The following is a 25,411-nucleotide window of genomic DNA, read 5'->3' as shown; positions in this document are numbered from 1 at the left end:
GATTTTACGTATGACCAAAATTTTTTGGGGTCATTTTTAGAATAATGAAAAACACTGCATTTTTAAGGCAAAAACAGTCCTCACTCTCATCACTGCCTCTAGGTTTTGTGTGCGATACAGTGCTGCCATCTCTCTCTTTCACTCACAGTGAGCATGCGTGTATTTCAAAACGTACCAGCTGTTTCTATCTATTTGCAGTCAGAGAAGTTATAACTTGAATGGAGCTTGTAAAGTTACACAGGTGAAAATTAATGTGTCTGTAAATGGGAGTGGCTTTGGATTGTGCAAACACTACAGGATAGCAGCACTGGAATTACTGACAACAAACGGAGATCCCAGTGCAATGAGTCCAGGTTACAGGATGTCTGTAGTATTGCACAGTTCTGTGCTGGTCTAGCCAACCTGGGCAGTTACATAGTCAGGAGGCTGAGTGGCTGTGGGGTGAGGCTGAGTGAGAGGCCCAGAAAGGAGCAGCTGTTGAAATTAACACTTTATCGTCAATTGTCACATTTACTTTGTGGTTTGGTGGGCCAGTAGACGGTCAGCCTGCAGCTAGAGTCCACCCAGATGGCTGCTCAACAAATGCCGGTGCCTTGCTTTGCTGACATCTGCACCTGGTGCCAGGCCCGTGGCTGTCTTGCGTGGGCTACAGCACTGACATCAATGGCGGTTGCTGGGATTCGGTAATGACCACATGCAAGCAGCCAAGGTGAGCAGCAAGAGGTTCACCAACCTTGTTGTCAGAAGGTGGCTGCTGAGCCCAAGGCACTACCTGTTGCCTTCCATCATGAGTCTGGTGGCTGCTGGACTGGATCAGGTGGCCCACTGCACTGTGGCAGCAAATCTGGTTGGAGGACTTGGTGCAAGAAGCAGGTACCCAGGTGGCAACTCGAACCTATGGCTGCGGCTGACAACTCCATGTTGTCTCCTCATCTGGCATAGCCACTGTGACCGGGTGGTACTGCTGGACTTTGAATAACTTTGCTAAAGAATCATTGGTTATTTATAACAAGTTGCATTGCATTTTTGTCAGTGCATCACTCCTGGCTGTGTACTGCAACACCATTGAAACCTCGATGATGAAGACATTGCATTGCCTGCATCACGGATTACTGCTGCACTGACAAGTTACGCAATAATTTCACATGCTTGTTGTCTTAACTCAAATGTTAACATGCCACATGCACCATTCCCAGGCAGTTAATGCAGTGTTCCTTCACACCTTGTCACAAATTGTACTCTTACCCTGTTAGTGGCACTACACTGGATGAACATGTGACTCGGCCAAGAACAGTGAGGTTTCATTATTGAGCAGCATCTTGCCAGTTGTTTTGTTTGCACATGTTGAAGTTGCATCAGAATTCATTTACTGACAATAACATCCGAAGGGATTGACAATATGGAGATAGTGTCGGAAGTTCCATGCGGCTTTTCGCGGATGATGCTGTAGTATACAGAGAAGTTGCTGCATTAGAAAATTGTAGCGAAATACAGGAAGATCTGCAGCGGATAGGCACTTGGTGCAGGGAGTGGCAACTGACCCTTAACATAGACAAATGTAATGTATTGCGAATACATAGAAAGAAGGATCCTTTATTGTATGATTATATGATAGCGGAACAAACACTGGTAGCAGTTACTTCTGTAAAATATCTGGGAGTATGCGTACGGAACGATTTGAAGTGGAATGATCATATAAAAGTAATTGTTGGTAAGGCGGGTACCAGGTTGAGATTCATTGGGAGAGTGCTTAGAAAATGTAGTCCATCAACAAAGGAGGTGGCTTACAAAACACTCGTTCGACCTATACTTGAGTATTGCTCATCAGTGTGGGATCCGTACCAGGTCGGGTTGACGGAGGAGATAGAGAAGATCCAAAGAAGAGCGGCGCGTTTCGTCACTGGGTTATTTGGTAACCGTGATAGCGTTACGGAGATGTTTAATAAACTCAAGTGGCAGACTCTGCAAGAGAGGCGCTCTGCATCGCGGTGTAGCTTGCTCGCCAGGTTTCGAGAGGGTGCGTTTCTGGATGAGGTATCGAATATATTGCTTCCCCCTACTTATACTTCCCGAGGAGATCACGAATGTAAAATTAGAGAGATTAGAGCGCGCACGGAGGCTTTCAGACAGTCGTTCTTCCCGCGAACCATACGCGACTGGAACAGGAAAGGGAGGTAATGACAGTGGCACGTAAAGTGCCCTCCGCCACACACCGTTGGGTGGCTTGCGGAGTATCAATGTAGATGTAGATGTAGAATGTATGTCCCACAATCATAGATCATTTCCTTATCTTGTAGGCAGTGGTAGGCCAGTCGAAACAGACCTAAGGCCTAATTCGTGAGTGGTGTTTTATATATTTTTAATAAATCTAAGAATATGACTTTTTATCTTTACTCGTCACATATTTTAACTATAATTTTCCTTGTTGATTTGAGGCGTGCTGCCTTGGGACGGTAGGCCTGCAGTCATTATAGTATTGAGGAAATCCGATAATTTTTTAAAATTATTTTGTCCATCTCAGTTGCATGAATATACAATCTTTGCTGCAGTGGTTACCAGTTTTGGACTGACATGCCCATTCTCGAACCACAAACCAGTTATTAACTGTAACTAGTCATGCATAATAGTGCCAAAAGGCACGAATAGCTTCTGTACAGAAAGTCTAATTGTAGGTGACAAGTTCTTTCACTTGTAAGCTAGCCCACGTGTCTAATGTGACACTAGAATGACAACCAAACTGTTCTGGTAAAACAGTAGACACATAGGTTGACTTATCAATGAGAGTACTTGTTGTTCAAAGTTTGACTTTCTGTACAGAAGCTGTTTGTACCTTTTGTCACCATATTGTATGACTAGTTACAGTTAATAACAAGGTGTGTTGATTGAGAATGGACGTGTGAGCCAATACCGGTACCCCTGCAGGAAAGATTGTACATTCATGCAACGGAAATGGGTGGGTGGGGGGGGGGGGGGGGGGGAATTTTCCTCAATATTTTAACTTTTAGTCACTTGTGCATTATTTCATCAATTGATTATATGAATGATTTACATTGTCATATGTGGAAACTAATGAATCAGTTTTTTATGCTTGGTGAACTATTAATCTACTACTTGTGATAGATATGATGTAACTAACACCAGTTTATCTTTCAGTAACACAGCAAGCTTTGTTTGATATCAGCAAAGCACAAATTTACTGTATAAAAGGGATTCTTCTTGTGACCATACAGGTAATGCTGCAGAAAGAGACTTCATGTGTGTCAATGTACCCCATGATAAGAGGTGTGTTTATAAAATAAGGTCTCAAAGACGCTAGAGCTGTGAGGAACACTTTTATGCGAGATCTGGCAACACTGGCATGTAGCTTGGCTCTTGTCCTTCAGATCACCACCAACCCAAGCGCAATATGACACTCAGTCTTGACTCCCCCTCACTTCTCTTGTCAGATGTGAGTTGTGTATAGTAATCCATTTTTGAGTGCCAAGGGTACTACCCCCATTGACATTCATGGTCAGTCATGCGAAGTCTATGGGCCACAGCTATGGATGTCAAAAATGTATGAAAGTGGGTCAGAGAGCTCAATTATGGACATACAGATGTCCATGACAAAGAGCATTCTGGTTGGCCTTCAGTTTTGGCCGAAACAATTGCAAAAGTGGAGAAATAAATGATTGAAGATTGGTGTGTCACAGTTGATGAGCTGTGTGAACAGATTCCTGAAGTCAGTAAGAGTTCAGTTGGAAAGATTTTGACCAGACATTTGCATTATTGCAAGGTTTGTGCGAGGTAGGTCCCCAAAATGCTCACTGAAGACTGTAAACAGGAGCATGTTGAAGCAGCTCACAGAGTCCTGGAGCACTATGCAGAACAGGGCAAGCAGTTTTTGGGTTCAGTTGTCACTGACGATGAATCCTGGGTATGCTATACGAGACTTGAAACTAAGGAAAAGTCTTGTCAGTGGCAGCATTGAAGTTCAGTGAGACTGTAAAAATTCAAACCAACATTCTCTGTCAGCTAAGTGATGTCCAGTGTGCTCTGGGACAGAAAAGGTGTATTGCTGTAAGAGTTTATGCCTACCAGCACAATAATAAACACTGCTCACCACTGTGACACTTTAAAATGATTGCATCGTACCATTCAAAATTGAAGGAGGGGAATGCTGATGTTTTCATCATGATAACACACCTCCATACTACCCATGAAACAGCCTATCTCCAGTCCAGTTCAGAAGGGACATCCGCACCCATCCTCCCTACAGTACAGACTTGGCACCTAGTGATTTCACGTTTCTTGAGTCGAAGTCACACCTGAATGAAATGCATTTCCAGACTGACGACAAGTTGAAAAATGAGGTTGTGCGCTACCTGTGCAATCTAGTGGGAGATTCCAATCACAAGGGTGTACAAAAAATGCCACAATGCATGCAGATGTACGTTGATCACAAAGGTGATAACATTGGAAAATATCCGAAAGCCAGACTTTCAATGCAATATTCATTGCCAGTAAATGTTTTTTCTATTTGCAAAGAAAAATGAAAATGGAGACCTTATTTTACAGACATGCCTCATATATTACACTTCCTGTGGTCGTACATTGGCATCCATACCATTTGTACTCCTGAATATGTGCACTTCCTACACATTCCATATGTATTTTGAGTGTTTAATTGCAATATTTAATTGTCAGAGGAATGATTGTTACTTTATTCAAATTGTTAACTTCACCCAAGCTTTGCATACACAACCATTATTGTTCTGCAATTTCGCATAGAAAAGTATTGTACTCAGAGGAGTAGATAAAGCTTGTGGACTCGTTATTGCATTATTTTTATCCCTTCCTGAAATAGCAGATGTTATTGTCTGTTTTAAATGTTGATCCCCCAGATCTTAGCAAGTGATGTCAGGAGTATAAGGGCACATAGTCACCAACTGCACAACCATCAAAATAATTATCACATTGTTAGTTGTCGACAAATAATGAGCAGCAATTATCGTTTGGAGGAGTGATTAATGTTGTGTGTTTACGTATGAATTATAGCATTATTTAAAAATTTTCTCAAGGTGTTGCATTCCAATTCTTTTTCACAGGATGAAGTAGCTGAATTTCTAGGAACTTTGTTAATAACACCAAGGCCACAGTTAAGACCAATTACCAATCATACAGTAACAGCAGCAAGTAGTGTTACAGAAAATAGTGTAACTAATAAGCTAGAAGGAAAACGGAAACTACCGTTCACTGAGATGACTTCTTCATCAGTCAAGCGTCCCCGTTCTGGTAAGACCTTTAGTTTTTTACATTAATGTTGTAATTGTATTTTAAAACTTTATTCATAAGCATTCTGGAAGGAAAAATGCTCCTATCATAGCGGAGTTAACAATGTGAAAGAAGGGAACTAGCTTTTTGACTTATATGGCAGCTTCAAAGACATTTAAATCAAAACATCTTGACTTATTCACACTTTCATTAATTGTTAGCATTAGTACCCCATCATATTATATAATGCATTGTGTCAAGTAGCATATTATGTGATGTCTTGTGTACAACATGACACATGCCGTAATGTCATCCAATATGGCATATGTCATGTCGTGCAAGACGACACAACATGTAATTAAAGTTAAGGATACATACATTTCCACTCTGGGATATGTCGTTTTATAGATGCACCCCTTCTCTCGGATACTTCCTATTGTAGATGCATACCATTCAATAGAAGTGCATAAGTTTGTGTCTGTTGATTCTTACACCTCTCACCATACATGTAATGGGAGTGTGGTTTTGGGGGAGAAATGGTTCCTTCAGGGAAAATAATCAACCCCCCCACCCAGAAAAAAAAAGTAATACAGGGTGATTCAAAAAGAATACCACAACTTTAGGAATTTAAAACTCTGCAACGACAAAAGGCAGAGCTGAGCACTATCCGCCGGCGAATTAAGGGAGCTATAAAGTTTCATTTAGTTGTACATTTGTTCGCTTGAGGCGCTGTTGACTAGGCGTCAGCGTCAGTTGATGCTAAGATGGCGACCGCTCAACAGAAAGCTTTTTGTGTTATTGAGTACGGCAGAAGTGAATTGACGACAGTTGTTCAGCGTGCATTTCGAACGAAGTATGGTGTTAAACCTCCTGATAGGTGGTGTATTAAACGTTGGTATAAACAGTTTACAGAGAATGGGTGTTTGTGCAAAGGGAAAAGTTCTGGACGGCCGAGAACGAGTGATGAAAATGTAGCACGCATCCAGCAAGCATTTGTTCGCAGCCCAGGAAAATCGACTCGCAGAGCTAGCAGAGAGCTGCAAATTCCACAATCAACTGTACGGAGAGTCCTACGAAAAAGGTTAGTTATGAAACCTTATCGTCTGAAATTGGTTCAAGCACTGTCTGCAGCTGATAAGATTAAAAGAATCGATTTCTGTGATTTTATCCTTGCTCAAATGGAAACAGATGAATCTTTCGTTTCAAAGATTGTGTTTAGTGATGAAGCAACTTTCCACACTAACGGGAAAGTCAACCGTCACAATGTCTGTATATGGGGCACTGAGAATCCACGGGAAACAACTCAGTATGAACGTGACTCGCCTAAGGTGAACGTTTTCTGTGCCATTTCAGCCAATAAAGTTTTTGGTCCCTTTTTCTTCGAAGGTGGTACTGTAACTGGACTACAGTATTTGGAGATGTTAGAGAATTGGCTGTTCCCTCAGCTCGAACAAGAAGCACAACAATTCATATTTCAGCAGGATGGAGTGCCACCACATTGGCACTTATCTGTCCGTAACTACCTGAACGTCAACTACCCGAGGCGATGGATCGGCCGCCAGGCAGCCCGTGACAGAGCACTTCATCACTGGCCTCCAAGAAGCCCTGATTTTACCCCCTGCAATTTTTTCTTATGGGGGTATGTTAAGGATATGGTGTTTCGGCCACCTCTCCCAGCCACCATTGATGATTTGAAACGAGAAATAACAGCAGCTATCCAAACTGTTACGCCTGATATGCTACAGAGAGTGTGGAACGAGTTGGAGTATCGGGTTGATATTGCTCGAGTGTCTGGAGGGGGCCATATTGAACATCTCTGAACTTGTTTTTGAGTGAAAAACATTTTTAAATACTCTTTGTAATGATGTATAACAGAAGGTTATATTATGTTTCTTTCATTAAATACACATTTTTAAAGTTTTGGTATTCTTTTTGAATCACCCTGTATTGTTCCCCCCCAGGAACAAACCCATGCCAAGAAATTTTATTTCACCCGAAAAACTTTTTCAGCTGGTACACGTATCCTCTTCAGCCATATAATATTATACATTGTTTATGATGGCTGGCAAATCTTCTGGGTTTTGGGCATGGTATCAGCATCTTTAGCCTATAAATTGCAAGATGCAGGTGTCTCAACATCTTGCAACTGAGAGAGCTCATTGTGCTGGGGAAGTAGGTTAACTCATAAAAAGGTGCAAATATGTCAAGATGTTTCGATTTAAATGCTTTTGAAGCTTCCAGATAAGTCAAAAAACTATCGTGATTCCTTTGCATCGCTAAGTCTGCCCAGGACATGTTCGCCTTTTTTATGTTATGATAGGAGCAGTTTTCATTCTGTTTCCTAACTTTTACTCTACCATAATTTTGATGCTAGACCACCAAAGTTTGACAACAGACATAGATTTTTGTCAACTCGAGTGCCAACTGATCTGATGTAGATTTTATATTGTCTTTCAAAATAATGTTGCTTAAGTTGGGCATCATTAATGTGGTTCATCTATGGTTACTTGCTTGCCTGGTACAGCTGAACTTGTCCTCTATAGCCTACTGTGTCCTCAGAGCAAGCAAGTCTCATCACATCGTCAAGGTCACATACCCATGGGAGTTGTATAGTTTAATTTTTTGTTGTATTTATTAATTTTGTAAAATATTTTTAATTTTTGTTGCCTTTCTTCATTTTTTTTTTTTTTTTTTGTTTATTACCTACTCACATTTTATTCATGTACATATGAGACTTTATAAGCAAATGTATGAAAAGTACCATAATTACTTAATACAGTGCACAAAATAACAGCAAAGATAAATACAGTATCAAATGAAATATTAAATACTGTGTGAAATTTTTGATAATAATGTACCGGGTGATCAAAAAGTCAGTATAAATTTGATAACTTAATAAACCACTGAATAATGTAGACAGAGAGGTAAAAATTGACACACATTGCTAGACGCGTGAAAGACCTCTTGTACGCGTCGTTTGGTGATGATCGTGTGCTCAGCTGCCACTTTCGTCATGCTTGGCCTCCCAGGTCCCCAGACCCTCAGTCCGTGCAATTACTGGCTTTGGGGTTACCTGAAGTCGCAAGTGTATCATGATTGACCGACATCTCTAGGCATGCTGAATGACAACATCCGACACCAATGCCTCACCATAACTCCGGACATGCTTTACAGTGCTGTTCACAACATTATTCCTCGACTACAGCTATTGTTGAGGAATGATGGTGGACATATTGAGCATTTTCTGTAAAGAACATCATCTTTGCTTTGTCTTACTTTGTTATGCTAATTATTACTATTCTGATCAGATGAAGCGCCATCTGTCGGACATTTTTTGAACGTTTGTATTTTTTTGGTTCTAATAAAACCCCATGTCATTCCAAGTATGTGTGTCAATTTGTACCTCTCTATCTACATTATTCCGTTATTTATTCAGTTTTCAGATTTATACTGACTTTTTGATCACCCGGTATGTAAATTGTTGGGTTGATTTGGGGGAGGGTTTTAAATAGTGAGGTCATTGGTTGCATCGGATTAGTGAAGAATGGGGAAGGAAGGCGGTCGTATCCTTTTGAAGGAAGCATTCCAGCATTTACTTGAAGTGATTTAGGAAAATCACAGAAACCTAAATCAGGACGGCCAGATGCGGGTTTGAACTGTCCTCTTCCCGAATGTGAGTCCAGCATGCTAACAACTGCGCCACCTTGTTACATTGACAGACTTACAGTACGACCATATTACATAGTTAAACCTACTTAAAAGCTTATTATATTGCAAGCTCAGTGATTCACACAACAATTAATAAACTATTGAAAAGTGTACACTTTGTTATTGTCACTTAACTTAAAATTCTTTTCATTGTTTATTCAAAGTAAAAAAACTGAAAATTGTGAAACCACTGCTAGAAAAACTCAGCTTGAATAATTTTGGCATGAAATGTTGCAACATACAGCCCTAATTGAGCAAGAATATGATTGGCTGAAATAAACAGAACAATTGTTAAACAGTGTGTGCATGACAAAATTCTATCAAATTTTCAATTCTTTATGAAAATTGATGAACTTAAGCTTATTTTGTCCAAAAATAAACTTTATCCAAGATAGTGTAGTAGTTTTTGAAGAAAGCGAAGGAAAGCATTTTTAGCGGTTAAAAGAAGGCGACCTTTTTTCTGACAGTTACTTTTATGGCAGTTTTCATGTTAGTTTAATTTTCCACGTGGTTATTGGTAACGCTTTAAATCCTTGATCAAACAGTATATCATTTTGTACAGGGCTGGGGATAATTCTGGTTTGGTACATTTGTTGTTTAACACGTCCAAAGAGTTTTCAATAGTTTTAAGCCCTGGTGAATGAAATCCTTAATTTATAAACAACAAAATAATAATCAACTGTAATAATTAGTTTTTCAATTATATCCAAATGGAATGCTCAAAATGCAACGAATTTCTATGAAACACAGTATCAGGTGTGAATGTGTGATTTTTCGCACATAAAACTCAAGTGGTGAAAGATTTTTCCAAATATTTCCTATTATTTCCACAAGAATATATTTTTTACCATCATCTGTATCATTTTAAACTGTCTCAGCATGTGTGAATTGCATAAAACCAGATTGTATGTACAACTTAAGACCACTGTATCAGGGTAATGGATAAAACTTTCACAAAACAACAGGATGACCATTAATTACATGTATTTGTGTACCTTCTTATAAACTTTGAATTGATTCGCACAAGTTTAAAATGAAGAAGTGGTGTGTATAAAAACACAAGAATGTAGATTTTGCATGTAAAATCTGACTGAAGCTAGAATTTTGGAAGAAAGTTTCCAATTTTATCGTAAGAATGCATTTTTTATTTATTTGCTTCTCTTTAAACTGTTCCTGTGTATTATATTCATTTTATTATGATCTATCCTTATTTCTGTGTACTGTTTTTATCCATTCATAAAACTCTTCTCACTGATCTAAGTCATCTTCATATGAATGCTGGTGCTATTTCAGAATGTGTGGATGTCAATTGCTAAGATGGCATGATTGTGTGGCAGCTGTTTTCTAGCACATCTGTGTCATATGATACATAACGGCTGTTAAAGAGAGTTCTGGTAGAATATAAATAATTTAGAAGTGAAGGTACCAACTCATCGAACAGTAGAAATTTTGGACAAATTCAATTTTGAGCTCGTGCAGTTGTGTTGGGTGGTGTGGAAGACAAAAGAAAAGAGGCAGGGAGCAAGTGGAAGGGTTGGAGAAGGATGGCTCAGAGGGTGGCAGTGGGTGTGTGAGATAGTAGTAATGTGGGAGGGAGAGGCAGCAGGTATGTGTTATAGGAAAGCGAAGCAGGGGTACTGGAACCGTAAAGTTAGTGCGTAGGGGTGTGTATCGGGGGGGGGGGGGGGGGGGTCAGGAAAGAGAAATACTAAAATGTAGACTTTCACGGCCGGAAATATCATGTCCATTATAATTATCCGGGCTGTTATGCTGTGATCGGTTGATGAATTCTGTGTTGATTCCCAACATTTCGTCTCCGACTGCGGGAGACATCTTCAAGGGGGTCCGTAGCTCAATGGTAGGTCCAACACACCCACTGGCTCGCTACTGTCTCCCGCAGTCGGAGACGAAACGTTGGGAATCGACACAGAATTCATCAACCGACCACGGCATAACAACCCGAATAATTATAATAGACAGGAAAGAGGAATGTTATGAAGGAGGGTGTGGCTGCAGGAAGATAATGGAGATTGAGGCCAGGATAATGGAATAAAGGGTGTACTGCAGGAATGACTCCAATCTTTGTACTTAGAAAAGATGGTACTCCTGGGAAGGATACAGGCAGCCACTGAAACTGAGCATCCTGTACTCAGCAATGTGTTCCACCACTGAGGAGTCAACTCTGCTCTTGACCAGTTTGGCAGTGTTAGTTCATTCAAGTGGATAGTCTGTTGGTGGTAATACCTATAAAATACTGTGTAGAAATTGCAGTGGAGCTGGCATGTGAGGGTGAATTGGCAAGTCTTGCACCTGAGTCTTCTACTGTGATATGACCCATGTGGTAAAAGGTTGGCAGTGGGAGCAGCATAGAGACAGACCAAGATATTGTGTAGGTTGAGCGAAAGGCTATTTACAATTTGTACAGAAACCAGATGGCAGTTATAAGAGTTGAGGGACATGAAAGGGAAGCAGTGGTTGGGAAGGGAGTGAGACAGGGGTGTAGCCTCTCCCTGATGTTATTCAATCTGTATATTGAGCAAGCAGTGAAGGAAACAAAGGAAAAATTCGGAGTAGATATTAAAATCCATGGAGAAAAAATAAAAACTTTAAGGTTTGCCGATGACATTGTAATTCTGTCAGAGACAGCAAAGGACTTGGAATAGCAGTTGAACAGAATGGACAGTGTCTTGAAAGGAGGGTATAAGATGAACATTAACAAATGCAAAATGAGGATAATGGAATGTAGTTGAGTTAACTCAGGTGATGCAGAGAGAATTAGATTAGGAAATGAGACACTTAAATTAGTAAAGGAGTTTTGCTATTTGGGGAGAAAAATAACTGATGATGGTCGAAGTAGGGAGGATATAAAATGTAGACTGCCAATGACAAAGAAAGCGTTTCTGAAGAAGAGAAATTTGTTAACATCGAGTATAGATTTAAGTGTCAGGAAGTCGTTTCTGAAAGTATTTGTATGAAGTGTAGCCATGTATGGAAGTGAAACATGGACGATAAATAGTTTAGACAAGAAGAGAATAGAAGCTTTCGAAATGTGGTGCTACAGAAGAATGCTGAAGATTAGATGGGTAGATCACATAACTAATGAGGAGGTATTGAATAGAATTGGGGAGAAGAGGAGTTTGTGGCACAACTTGACTAGAAGAAGGGATCGGTTGGTAGGACATGTTCTGAGGCATCAAGGGATCACCAGTTTAGTACAGTAGGGCAGCGTGGAGGGTAAAAATCGTAGAGGGAGACCAAGAGATGAATACATTAAGCAGATTCAGAAGGATGTAGGCTGCAGTAGGTACTGGGAGATGAAGAAGCTTGCACAGGATAGAGTAGCATGGAGAGCTGCATCAAACCAGTCTCAGGACAGAAGACCACAACAACAACAACAACAACAACAACAACAACAACCTGAACCAGACAACAGATTTGGCATTTTCGAGTTCAGTAAAATTTCCTTTCTGCAATTCACAGAGAGACTGGTACAAGAGGTGTCAATTGTGTGCCAATGGTCATATTGTGGATTTGAGTACGTATCTTTACCTCAAACAAGAAGTAGCTATATGTGAAAATGTTATTAGGTACATGTATAAGGAATTAGGTAGGGGACTTGGAATTGGGATGACATGGGAGAGCTAGAGTTCAATAGCAATGAGACCTGGGGCATGGGGGAAGTTAGCGTATAGGGATCATGTAACATCCCAGATCGGAGCAACTGAACCATACCCTCGCCATGATGTCAGTCATGTGTCATCGTGCTCAGAAATTGGGGACATTCTACCTACAGTCCTTTCCACCCCTCGTAAAGATGTATTTTGTTGCCCACCCAACTGACACAATATCCAGATGCCACTCTGACTCCCACCCCTCTGCCTGAGGTGTAGCACCTGTTCACTTCACTCACTCAGCACATCCTCATCAACTCCTGCCATAGGCTTATTGTCTCGCGGCAGATTAAGGGCCATCTGTGAAAGGAGCTATGTCATATACCAACAGTTTCTGCACAGTATATTATGTGGGCATGACTACCATCCAATTGTCTGCTTGAGTGAATGACCAACACCAAACTGCCCAAGAGCAGAGTTGAGTGCCCAGGGACAGAGCACACTGCTGAGCACAACTTGCTCAATTTGAATAGCTTTTTCACAACACTTGCCATCTGGATCCATGCCCCCAGCACCTTCTTTTCGGAACTACATTGACGAGAGTTATCCTTACTACACATCCTTCATTCCTGTAATCCTTCTGGCCTCAAACCCCATTAGTCCTCTGCCTAGGATCCTAACTTCATTCATACAGTGTTTCTGCCCTAATCCCCACACTCTCTCCCTCCTCTCTCTCCTCTGTTTTTTCTCCCCCTCCCAATCCACTCCTCCAAGCTATCATCATTATGTGTTGCACAATCTCAGGGTTACTGGTACCAGTGACCGTGTTCCATTCCTATCCAGTGCACCTGCTGCATCTCCCTCCCAGCCATCAGCTGCCCTTCACCTACCCTCCCTCCCACTCCATGCCTCTTTCCTCCCACCACCTGTTCCAACTGACACAACTCCTTTTGATTTGGCCTTTCAACCACTTTGAAGTAATTATTAGTATCCACCACAAAGGAACATGGATGTTTTTTAAACTGGGAAAAGGGTACTTTGAAAATTCCTGCACTTTCAGGCTTACAGGACCTTTTTAACATGTGGTGTTGAAGTGCAGGTGAGAAACATATTGGTTTTACTTTACAGTTAGCATCTGTTTGGGTAGTATATTGTGTTTATCTTCTAGATATGTCCTTTGTTTTTCAGATATCTCACAACATGCAGCAACCAGCACCCCCAATCAGCCTGCACCTGGGCTAGAATCACCACCTAAGTCATCACTTTCAACACTGCCTACATATGTCTCTGTGAGCAATACAGGCAGTGTGAGAGGTTAGTTAAGAATTGCTTATTGTGGTGCTTGTTTTTTAATTCCTTATGTAACAACTAGATTTGGGTACTTACTTTTAAGTAACAAAACCTTTGTGTATCCTTTAAATAAAGTAGAAATTAGAAAAGTGAATCAAAAGATAATGAATATATATCTAAAAACAAAGATGATGTGACTTACCAAATGAAAGTGCTGGCAGGTCGATAGACACACAAACATACACACAAAATTCAAGCTTTCGCAACCAACGGTTGCTTCATCAGGAAAGAGGGAAGGAGAGGGAAAGACGAAAGGATGTGGGTTTTAAGGGAGAGGGTAAGGAGTCATTCCAATCCCGGGAGCGGAAAGACTTACCTTAGGGGGAAAAAAGGACAGGTATACACTCGCACACACACACATATCCATCCATGTCTGTGTACGTGCGGATGGATATGTGTGTGTGTGCGAGTGTATACCTGTCCTTTTTTCCCCCTAAGGTAAGTCTTTCCGCTCCCGGGATTGGAATGACTCCTTACCCTCTCCCTTAAAACCCACATCCTTTCGTCTTTCCCTCTCCTTCCCTCTTTCCTGATGAAGCAAACATTGGTTGCGAAAGCTTGAATTTTGTGTGTATGTTTGTGTGTCTATCAACCTGCCAGCGCTTTCGTTTGGTAAGTCACATCATCTTTGTTTTTAGATATATTTTTCCCACGTGGAATGTTTCCCTCTATTATATTCATATCATTAATTTGAATATATATCTACATTTACATCAGTGATCAAGTGAAAAATGGGAAGTAGTAAAGCATTGTACTTTTATTCCTGCAGTCATTAATGTCTGTTGAAGATAGATATTCATTCCTGTAGTCACTGGCAAGAACCCTTTTTCTCCCCCTTTTTTAATATCATCTTTTGTGTGATTAGTGTGGTCATTGATGTATCACAATGTCAGTACCACAAGTGTTATGAGTGCTGCACATTTAAATATTGAAATGCCGTGTGGCTAGGGCCTCCCGTCGGGTAGACCGTTCGCCTGGTGCAGGTCATTCGATTTGACGCCACTTCGGCCACCTGCGCGTCAATGGGGATGAAATGATGATGATTGGGACGACACAACACCCAGTCCCTGAGCGGAGAAAATCTCCGACCCAGCCGGGAATCGAACCCGGGCCCTTAGGATTGACAGTCTGTCACGCTGACCACTCAGCTACCGGGGGCGGACATTTAAATATTGGAACAGTGTGATTAGTTAGAATAACACCTTTCTTTCACTATTTAGTTTGGGAGCATTAGCAATCACCATTGCAAATCCATTGGTGTTTATGCATGGTACCAGTGCAAGGAGAGTCTACATATGCTAGTGGAGAAAGGTATCGCAAGAAAGGTGTGGCTGTAATTAGTTATAAACTCAATGTTGCAGAGGTAATTACAATAGAATCAGACTACATGATATTATCATTGTAGTAAAATTTGAAGTAAATTCTGGACTATGGTGTTTGCAACTCCTATAAGCATTAGTGCTGCAGACCGATAAGTGGATGAGCAATTTTAGAAAAAAGGATAAATTAATTGATTGAGTATTAATAATAATTAATTTTTGCAGAAATTAATTGATTGAGTATTAATAGTAATTAATAATCAATCAATTAATTTTTGAAAAAAAAATCCTTCTTTCTAGGATTGCTCATCCACTTATTGGTGTGCAGCACCGTAAGTATTGAAATTGTTTTAAGTACTTGCTTACAGAATACCCCATACATTTTATTTTTGTTTATTGGGCTGTAGTCATTTGACCATTAAGCTGCAGACAACATATAAAAAGTGTTTCCTGTGACATCGTTAATATCAACCACAAATTTCGTATACATTGAATAACATTTTGAAAGTACACAGGGAAAAAAGGAAGAGTTTTCCAATTGGATGTTGGGTTTTTGTGCTTCTCACACTGGGTAAATATTGTTCAGAATGGCTGCCGGAGTTCATAAGTTGCCCCCCCCCCTCTCCCCCGTAAAAATATGACATGGTATGGTGCTGTTAATAACGTGTATGGAATGTGTCGTATAGCAGTGGTGTTTGATAATTGCTGCGTTGGGAATGTGCATGAGGCCCAGTGCTATAATTCCGCTGTTGCTGAACATGTTGGGCGCTTTCATGTGATGTGAATGTTTTAGTGAATCAAATTTGTACATGTCAGTGGTGGATCACTGTTTTGTGTGTTAAACAGTTCACAACTCTCGCCACATCTTATTCTGTTATGTAGACGTAAGTATTTGACTCTGTAACATCCTGAATCATTCAGCACTACTGTTTGGCCAATTGGCACATCACAACTAGTTTCACATGTAAATTGTTATCAACATCACAGCGCAGATGGATTTATTTGGATTTATATTCTAAAAGGCAAGAATGTATCATTAACTAAGTACCATGCTGCATCATTTTTAGCAGTGTATCTCAGTTTGGCATTGGCATCATGTTCATTGTGGCAGCACTGAGGAAAGAGAACACAGTCTGTCAGTGCTGTGGAGTGAAACATACCTATGGTAACATGCCATACAGAATTGTTGGGTATGACTTTATGTTCCCTCTTAGTAATGATTTGTATGTATTCTGATAGTGCAGCAAATTCAACAGACATGCTTTTTGCAGCGATTGCTGTAGTATAATTGGGAAAAATTTTAAAACACTCATTATAGACAGCATACTTTCATCACACTGAATAAATTTGAATGTTTCCCAGATGAATAATAAAAAAAGTTATTTCACATCTCTTTGGTTTAAATTTAATTGCACCTGATGCTGTAAATATATATTTTTGTGTTGTTGTTAGGAGGTCGTCAGAAATCACGGGTAATGGGATTACAGAAGTTGCAGGGATCTCAAGAGACAAAATGGACAAATCAGAAGGTGGGATCTGAGCAGGTGAGTAATTAAATTATATAATGTGTAAAACTTCTTCAGTATTTTAAATATTTTAATACATGCAGGGTGAACTTCTTCTTCTTCTTCTTCTTCTCATTCTCATTCATCACTACAGACCTTGATAGGCCTCGGCCTAATCATCAATCTTCCTTCATACAACTCTGTTCTTTGCATTTTTCTTCCATCCTCTGATCTCCATCTGGGTAAGGTCAGCCGTCTCATTGTCCAGCCATCTAGCTCTGGATCAGTCCTTGCTTCTGGTGGAATACAGTCACCCTTTCATAATTTGTTTGGGCATCCTGTCAGACTCGCTGTATGTCCTAACCAGTGTTTTTTATTTTTATAAGCTCTTGTATTTCATGGTTGTAGCTTACTCTCTAGCCATCTGCCTCTCTCACAGGCCCACAAATTTTTCACAGAGTTTTTCTTTCGAATGCCCTTACGTTCTTCATATCTGCTTCGGGCATTGTCCAGATATATAACCTATATGTAGCAACTGATTGTACCAGGAAGTACTATACTCTAAACTTGGTTGTTTTTTTAAAATAGGGAATTCTTAAATACCAGTAAGTTTGCAGAACAGGGCCTGTTTCCTGCTCATATCCATTCTCTAATACATAATCTCATATTATTTTCACTAGTTAAGAGTAAATCAGTAGCTCTAGTCAGGTGTACTGGTGGGTGATTATTAGAGCGCTTTTGCCGGACTGTCAGTCACATGCACTTCATAGTCACGTCCACCTCTATAACTCGTTGTAATTGTGTTTTTGCTGTGAAATATTGATTCAGGTTGTGTCAGTCATGTCTTAATGTAAGCAATATAACTATACATTGCTTTAATTTGAAAATTTTTTAAAAACCATGTCATTGAATTCCTTATTTGCCATCTGATGTGGGAAAAATTATTATATACAACATTAGGTGTTATATGTCTATATGAATTGAAAATGTGTGTAAATTGGTCACAAAAATGCATATTGGGATCAAAATATACACTATGTGATCAAAAGTATTCAGCCACCCCCAAAAACATACGTTTTTCATATTAGGTGCATTGTGCTGCCACCTGCTGCCAGGTACTCCATATCAGCAACCTCAGTAGTCATTAGACATTGTGAGAGAGCAGAATTGGGTGCTCCTCAGAACTTGCGGACTTCGAACATGGTGAGGTGACGGGTGTTACTTGTGTCTTACATCTATTCATGATATTTCCACACTCCTAAACATCCATAGGTCCACTGTTTTCGATGTGATAGTGAAGTGGAGATGTGAAGGGACACGTACAGCTCAAACGTGTACAGGCTGACCTCGTCTGTTGACTGACAGAGACCACCGACAGCTGAAGAGCGTTGTAATATGCAATAGGCAGACATCTATCCTGACTATCACACAGGAATTCCAAACTGCATCAAGATTCACTGCAAGTACTGTGACAGTTAGGTGGGAGGTGAGAAAACTCGGATTTCATGCTTGAGCGGCTGCTCACAAGCCACACAACACGCCGGTAAATGCCAAACGACACCTCGCTTGGTGCAAGGAGCGTGTAAATTGGACAATTGAACAGTGGAAAAATGTTGTGGGGAGTGACGAATCACGATACACAATGTGGCGATCTAATGGCAGGTGTCGGTGTGGTGAATGTCATCTGCCAGTGTGTGTAGTGTCAACAGTAAAATTCGGAGGCGGTGCTGTTATGGTGTAGTCGTGTTTTTCGTGGAGGGGGCTTGCACCCCTTGTTGTTTTGCATGTCACTATCACAGCACAGGCCTACATTGATGTTTTAAGCACCTTCTTGCTTCCCATTGTTGAAGAACAATTCGGAGATGGCGATTGCATTTTTCAACACAATCGAGTACACGTTCATAATGCACGGCATGTGGCGGAGTGGTTACGCAACAATAACATCCCCGTAATGGACTGGCCTGCACAGAGTCCTGACCTGAATCCTATAGAACACCTTTGAAATGTTTTGGAACACTGACTTTGTGTCAGGCCTCAATGAAAAACATCGATACCTCTCCTCAGTGCAGTACTTCATGAAGATGGGGCTGCCATTCCCCAAGAAACCTTCCACCACCTGCACAAGTGAAAGCTGTCATCAAGGCTAAGGGTGGGCCAACACCATATTGAATTCCAGCATTACCGATGGAGGGCGCCATGAACTTGGCGAGTCATTTTCAGCCAGGTGTCCGGATACTTTTGATCATATAGTGTATCTACTAGAATATCAAGAAAATTAGCACACTAATGAAAAGCTTAATTGATCATTATGACATACTCCAAATGCACTGCTGTTATCTGTAAAATAGCTGAAATCTAGATCTGCGATAAAACCAGATTGCTATGTTACTTATTGCTCTAAGTGCCTACCTTGTATTCAAAATCCTATATACTCGCTGAGCACACCAGTTCCCTATGGAATCCAGTGTGGTGTATATGGGTTTTGGACGTGAATGAATTCAAAATACTGACAATATGATTTGGTTACAATACAGTATTCTCTTACACTGTTATGTACGAAATGTTGATGTTATAATAGCACAGTATATTGGGCGAGAAGTGTAAAATGTTTCAAATGACCCATCTCAGTTGTCTTCAGTTGGCTCACGTTGAGTCCTCATTACGTTTGATGACTATGGGTTCTATTACAGTGTCTCAGATGACTTCTTTATCAAAACCTCCTTGCCATCGACAACGTGCCGAACACATTTCTGTCATTGTTCTGTTGTGATGTTTTCCAGGGCCCCGTGAAGTAAGTGCTCAACATCTGCAATTTTTAACCAGTTAGTTTTCATGGCTACTTTTCTCTTGACTTGGGCTCAGATGAGCTCAATCAGCTTGAACTGGCAGTGATAAGGTGGTAAGCATTGTACTTTGGTGTCCACTCTCATGTGCTATGACAGGTAGCTCGTAAATAGATTGTTCTTCATTTAAATGAACCCTATCCAACATCTCAGCTCTTGTTTCTGTAGGTGAGAAGGCAGTGTTTTGTGTAGTTAGCCAATATGCTATGTCAGCCTTCTGTGTTTTCATTGTCGGTGCTCGGTTCATGATTACAGAAAGATACTTGGTATTGTCCATGATGATAATCGAACCTTCCTCCAATAAATTCAAAACATTCTTCTCAAACCAGTTGTTAACTTAGCTGTGTCCAATTCTTAATGATAATCTTCTGATTTGTTTGTAAACTAATGTATTTATTTATTTATTTTTTTATTTTTATTTAAGAAATTCAGTCATTGCTGACCCCACATGCACAATGATCAATCTGGCCCCTTTACCAACAGTTACCTTAAGGCCTCCACTTGGGCTTGAATACTACCAGATGGTTTTGAGTGAAGTTTTATCCCCATAGAGTATAGGTTGCATATCACCTGAAGACTACAGCAAGTTCATCGTCTGCAAAAATTTGATTCTGGAGGCTACTATGTCATTGTGTTGAAGTAAAACTTGTGTAATCATTCTGAAGCTTGCATTTAAATCCTATATTGCTTAATATGCACCTCTAGTAGCTTCCCGTTACCTTTTTTCTTGATTTTTCTGATGTTGGGTATTCACCATTGACGTAAAATTCTTAGACTGTCCACCTTACAGTGCCTTTATCAAAGTTGTTTAATTTGGTTAAAGACCTGTGTTGCTTTATATTTTTCCTAGGAGAAGTGAACATGAGGATTTTCCCTTCACAACACACGCACTAGATGGTTCTTAAACCAATGCCATAAGTTCCAGCACAAATAGCCTGTATATCAGCAAGGCTTCTTCTTACAATGGTTGTTTTTTTGTTACATGGTATTGCATTTCTTGATATCATCACTACCATTTTTTGATATCATTGCTGCTGATTACATATACCTTATGCTAATCTTTCCAGAGGGTGCGTGTAGATGCCAACACTTCACCAGCATTATCTACAAGATGTTTTAAGTATTGATAAACATTGTGGATTTGCTTTGCTGCAGGAACTCAGTTGCCTTTTTCAGTCACATTCTTCATGCTGTCAAAGTGTGTCTTAATGGAGTTGTTTGCTAATCCGACCCACATGGCAAAGGGGAAATCTCTCATTCTTCCTGCCCTTCCATTTTCAACTTACACAAATACTTTCACTCAGTAAATAAATTACACAAGTAACATAAAATATGTTTTTTACTTCAAGTAAAATTGCCAAAACTAATTAATCAGTAAGGAAGGGAAAACGAAAACTGTGCAAAATCAGCACACCATCTTGTTACTGACACTCAGCTGGCACTCAAACTGGGCATCTGCTGATGCTAAGAATTGCCATTTTCAAATGTTAGAGAGAGAGCACTATGCAAGACTAGGCGTAAGTGCGGCATCACCACACTTGAAGCCACTGCTGGTATGCCTGGCCAGAGCTATAGGTAATGGAAGAAGCTACAAGCTTTAAAACACTTATTAGAGGTCTTCAGGTCATGCCTTGTTAGAATTGGACATTACCATGTATTTTGTCTTTTCTCATTTGTAATTAAGTCCAATTTGTACTCCTCCTGCTTTCATTATTTCAAACATTTCATTATGGGTGTTTACATTTCTTGCCATAACTGCAATGTCATCTGCATATGTACAGATTTAACTGGATTTCATGATTATTGTCCCTCTCTTGTCTGTTTTTTGTATCAGACTGTGCAGTGCTAAGTTAAATACTGCTCCAGAGAGACCATCACCCTGTTTCACTCCATCTATGGTTCAAGCTCTCTCTCTCTCTTTTTTTTGAAAGTACATGTAGTAAAGTAAAACCTATTGCCAGCTTTGGGAGACTTTAATGCACAGGTTGGGCAAAATGAAAGCAGAGGAGTGTCAGGAAGATATACTTTACTTGAAGAAAGTAATGAGAATGGAGCTGTGTTATATCAGTTAAAGCATCTACTGATCAAGTAATGATGTTAAGAATAATAATTATGATGGAAGTTTGCTCGGGAGCATGTGTCTTAGCTAGTCTAGTGCAGCTACGACACTCCAGTCAGTCAGGCTTATGATTTTCCAACGTATAATATTGTATTATTAGGTGATAGTTGTTTGAGCCTGAAGTTATTTACCTCCTCCTCTTCTTCTTTGAAGACAATGTTATGACATCCAGCTTGCTCTGCTTAAATTTCTTGCTTGCATGAAGTATTACATTTAACAATGATGCAGATAGATAGAGCAGGTGAAATAAGGAACTAGTAAGACTCATTGACTTCATAACATAAGGGTTAATATATTTCACATTATTAGTGAACTAAACAGAAATTCATGTCCTCTCTCTGTCATAGACAGGAAAAGACAATCAGTACAAGATTGATGAAACATCCAATAAGAGTGTTTACAAACTGAAGAAAATTAATGTTTTTCATCTTTTCTTGCTAGTTTCACAGGCTTGATTGCTGTGGGCATACTTTAACATAAACTACTGAGGCAAATGAGGTAAAAAATAAAACATAGGTAAACTAGTATACGTTCCAATACAGGCACAATATACCTTATTGGTCTCACATGTATGGAGACTACTGCATGATAGATATGCATAGACTACTGCATAATAAGTGTAAAACAAAGCATAGGACTATAGATAGAGAGGTGCTCAAAGCATTTCACTGTCATAGACAACTGTAGCAGGATATTGTCAAAGGATCTTTCATAAAACCCATTGAAATTCTGGTCTTATGTAAAAGCTTTTAATAGTACAAACGTTAGTGTTTAGCCAATAGCGAATGAGACAGGAACTGAATTTGAGGGTAGCAAAGCAACAGCTGAAATGGGTAACTCCATTTTCAAATATTCCTTTACAGAGTGAACTGCAGAAGAATTGTCCGAATTTAATCCCCGTACTACTACAAAGATGAATGAAATAAGTGTCTGGTGTTGAGAGACAGTTGGAATTGTTAAAATAGAACGAAGCTCCAATAGAATCCGTATCAGATACTATACTGAATTTGCGGTTGACTTAGCCCCCTTCATGGCATTCACCTGCTTTATTTCTTTGTTGATAGTCCTCAGTGTCGGCCTACTGCATTGTTACACTGGCTGAAAAATGGGGGGGGAAGGGGGGGGGGGGGGTGGAAGTTCAACACTGACTACTGCAAATGATGTAGCCGGCAGTTGAACAGTTGAGTTTCACAGTTCTTTTCTTTCACTGTTCGCAGTGTTCGCACTGTTGAAGGTAGACATAAACTAATGTGAGAAAGCCTACTTACAAAGTTTCAAGAATGGACTTTAAATGACGACTCTAGGGATTTACTACAATCCCCTAGGTATCACTCACATAATGATCATGTGGACAAGATTAAATTAATTACTGCACGCTTTGAGGCATTTAAACAATCGTTCTTCTGTCACTCCACATGTTAATAGAACAGGAAAAGACCCTAATAACTGGTACAGTAGGACACATACTTCTGCCATGCACTTCAAAGTGCAAAAAGACTCTCTCACTTTTTTGTTCTTGTGCCTATCTGTGACTCAGTATCTCCGCTATATGGTGGGTAACAACTTTCCTTCTCGTAATGTTGTTACATTCCATCCTGTATTTTCCATTGTTTGAGAAAGACATTTTATTTATTTTTGAAAATTTAAGAGATTTTTGTAAAGAAATTTTTCTAAATAGGAAGAGTTAGCCATAAAAAAATCTTACAACACTAATATCAGGATGTATTCTAGTAGAATTGAGACTATATAGAAAGAGGATTTCATTTGATGCACCTTGTCAGACAGGGTGGACTCAGCTCTGCAGAACTAACTCTTTTCTGTTGAATTGAGTTTTTCACCATATGCTGTGAACTTCATTAGTAGGCAAGTGTACTTTGTTTTATGTTTGGTAAGTGTTGAAATTAGCTAGTCATCACATGAAAATTAAATGTAACACCAATTAGTAGACAGTTGCAGTGTAACTGCTGCTTCTGATGTGGGGTGGTTTTGTTTGTTGTACTTACCAGAAGTTTGATAGTGTGCTGCCCACATTGATCTTCTCTACTTCATTACTGTTGTATTTATTCTTATAAATTCAAAAAGTCTTACCTCTTGTACACCACAGAAATAAACATTTGGTACCACTTGTAATCTAACATTGGACATATCTGTCCAGGCATCAAATAAATTAATAACTTGCACAAATGGGAGATGTTTGTGCCTCATGGAATTTAGTTTTTTGTTTACTTAATACTATGTACTACATAAAAATTGTTTGGAAACCTATTTTCATGTTGTTTTCCTCCCACAGGGAAGTGCGACAAATGGAATTACAGTGAATTTAGGATCACTAGGCAGTTTGGCACCACTAGGTCCTCTAAGGCTAGGGCATGTGGCTGGCAGTGATTCGCAGCAGCTGACTGAAACAGAACGGCAGCCTGTGGCACATGGCCGTGGTACTGGTGGCACATCACTCACAATTCAAGGAGGTGTTGTGTCATCAGGAGGAATAGGAGTTGCGGAGACTCGTGTAGGTGGAAGGGGATCTGGAAAGACCAGTGTTAGCCTACAAGGAAAGCATGCACGCACAGTGGGAGCAGCAACTGGAAAAACTCTACCTGACAATCAGCTAACATCATTGTCATCTCTACTGCAAGGTGGTGCTGCACGCCTTGTTGTCTCTTCTGCCTCTAGCTTGCTTTTGGGGCAGGCCTCTTCTGCAGTTAGTCTTGTTACAACCACTGCTGGACAACAAGCTAAAGGTACTGTTGTATTTTGTACATGTTGCGTAACTGAAATATCTTTCCTCAAATCTGATTAATCTAATGTAGACAATTGCTGTTTCTCATTAAAAAAAAAAAAAAAAATAAAGTCAATCCACTGAAGAAAACATGTTTGTATATTCGTTGGAATAAATGCTAAATATTTTAAACGGATAGAAAATGTTTTGAGGGGATTGAAAAACTCGCTTTTGTATTCCCCTCTCCCCACAAGTAGATTGTGCATCTCAATTTCAGTACTACGCAGTTATAGAAGTCATTTCATCAGATACAATCATGTAGAAACATAACTAACATCTTTACAATGAAATGCTTGTCTTTTTGGGACCTATGCATGCTTTAAAAGACTGTCTTCCATAATTTTACTGGCACACTTTCTTGACATTATCTTTCATTTTTATATATACAGCGTACTGTAATAACTAAATAGTAAAATCATTTAGCAATGATGAGCATGTGGAAGTTAGTGCATTTATGCTAACTTGTCTGTTTTTCTAAAGAGTGCAAATACAGGTGAAATTACTTAAAAATTATGTACTTAACCCAAACATTTGAACCTATGCAAACTTTAGTCATAACCAAGCCAGGTTATGTTGTGGAAGTTTATGGTAAAGAATATTGGCTAAAGTTTGGCTGTTAAATCACCTAGACTTGAATACAATACAACAAGCACAGTATACCACCACAATGAGAGCTTAGTGTGACAAATTAATTCTGTCATATTCGCCCAGCTCGGTCTCCTTAGCAGGCAAACTTCTCCATGCTCATTGCTAACTGATTGTCGTTGTACACCCATAGCTCACAATGGTGCATCTGCTAACTTTATTTTGAAATATTTTCTTGACTCAACATCCTTTACACTGCTTCACCCCTAATATGAAAGACCCTCCCTCTCATTTTTCCTTTTCATACAGCCATTGTGCTTATGGTTCCTGCATCGCTTG

General features: G+C 39.8%; 1 protein-coding gene across 1 annotated transcript in view; it reads left to right on the top strand.

Moving 5' to 3' along the window:
- The window catches only part of LOC126469756 (KAT8 regulatory NSL complex subunit 3), a 159,305-nt gene that overhangs the window by 117,972 nt on the left and 15,922 nt on the right, over positions 1-25,411 (top strand). Inside the window, exons 12-15 of the mRNA XM_050096976.1 lie at positions 5,088-5,274; positions 13,761-13,886; positions 16,694-16,785; positions 23,999-24,449. Coding sequence (XP_049952933.1) covers positions 5,088-5,274; positions 13,761-13,886; positions 16,694-16,785; positions 23,999-24,449 — 856 coding nt within the window. The remainder of the gene's footprint in view (positions 1-5,087; positions 5,275-13,760; positions 13,887-16,693; positions 16,786-23,998; positions 24,450-25,411) is intronic.

This window comes from Schistocerca serialis, chromosome 1, assembly GCF_023864345.2.
Source record: "Schistocerca serialis cubense isolate TAMUIC-IGC-003099 chromosome 1, iqSchSeri2.2, whole genome shotgun sequence".
Lineage (NCBI taxonomy): Eukaryota > Metazoa > Arthropoda > Insecta > Orthoptera > Acrididae > Schistocerca > Schistocerca serialis.
This window is presented reverse-complemented; position numbering and strand designations above follow the sequence as displayed.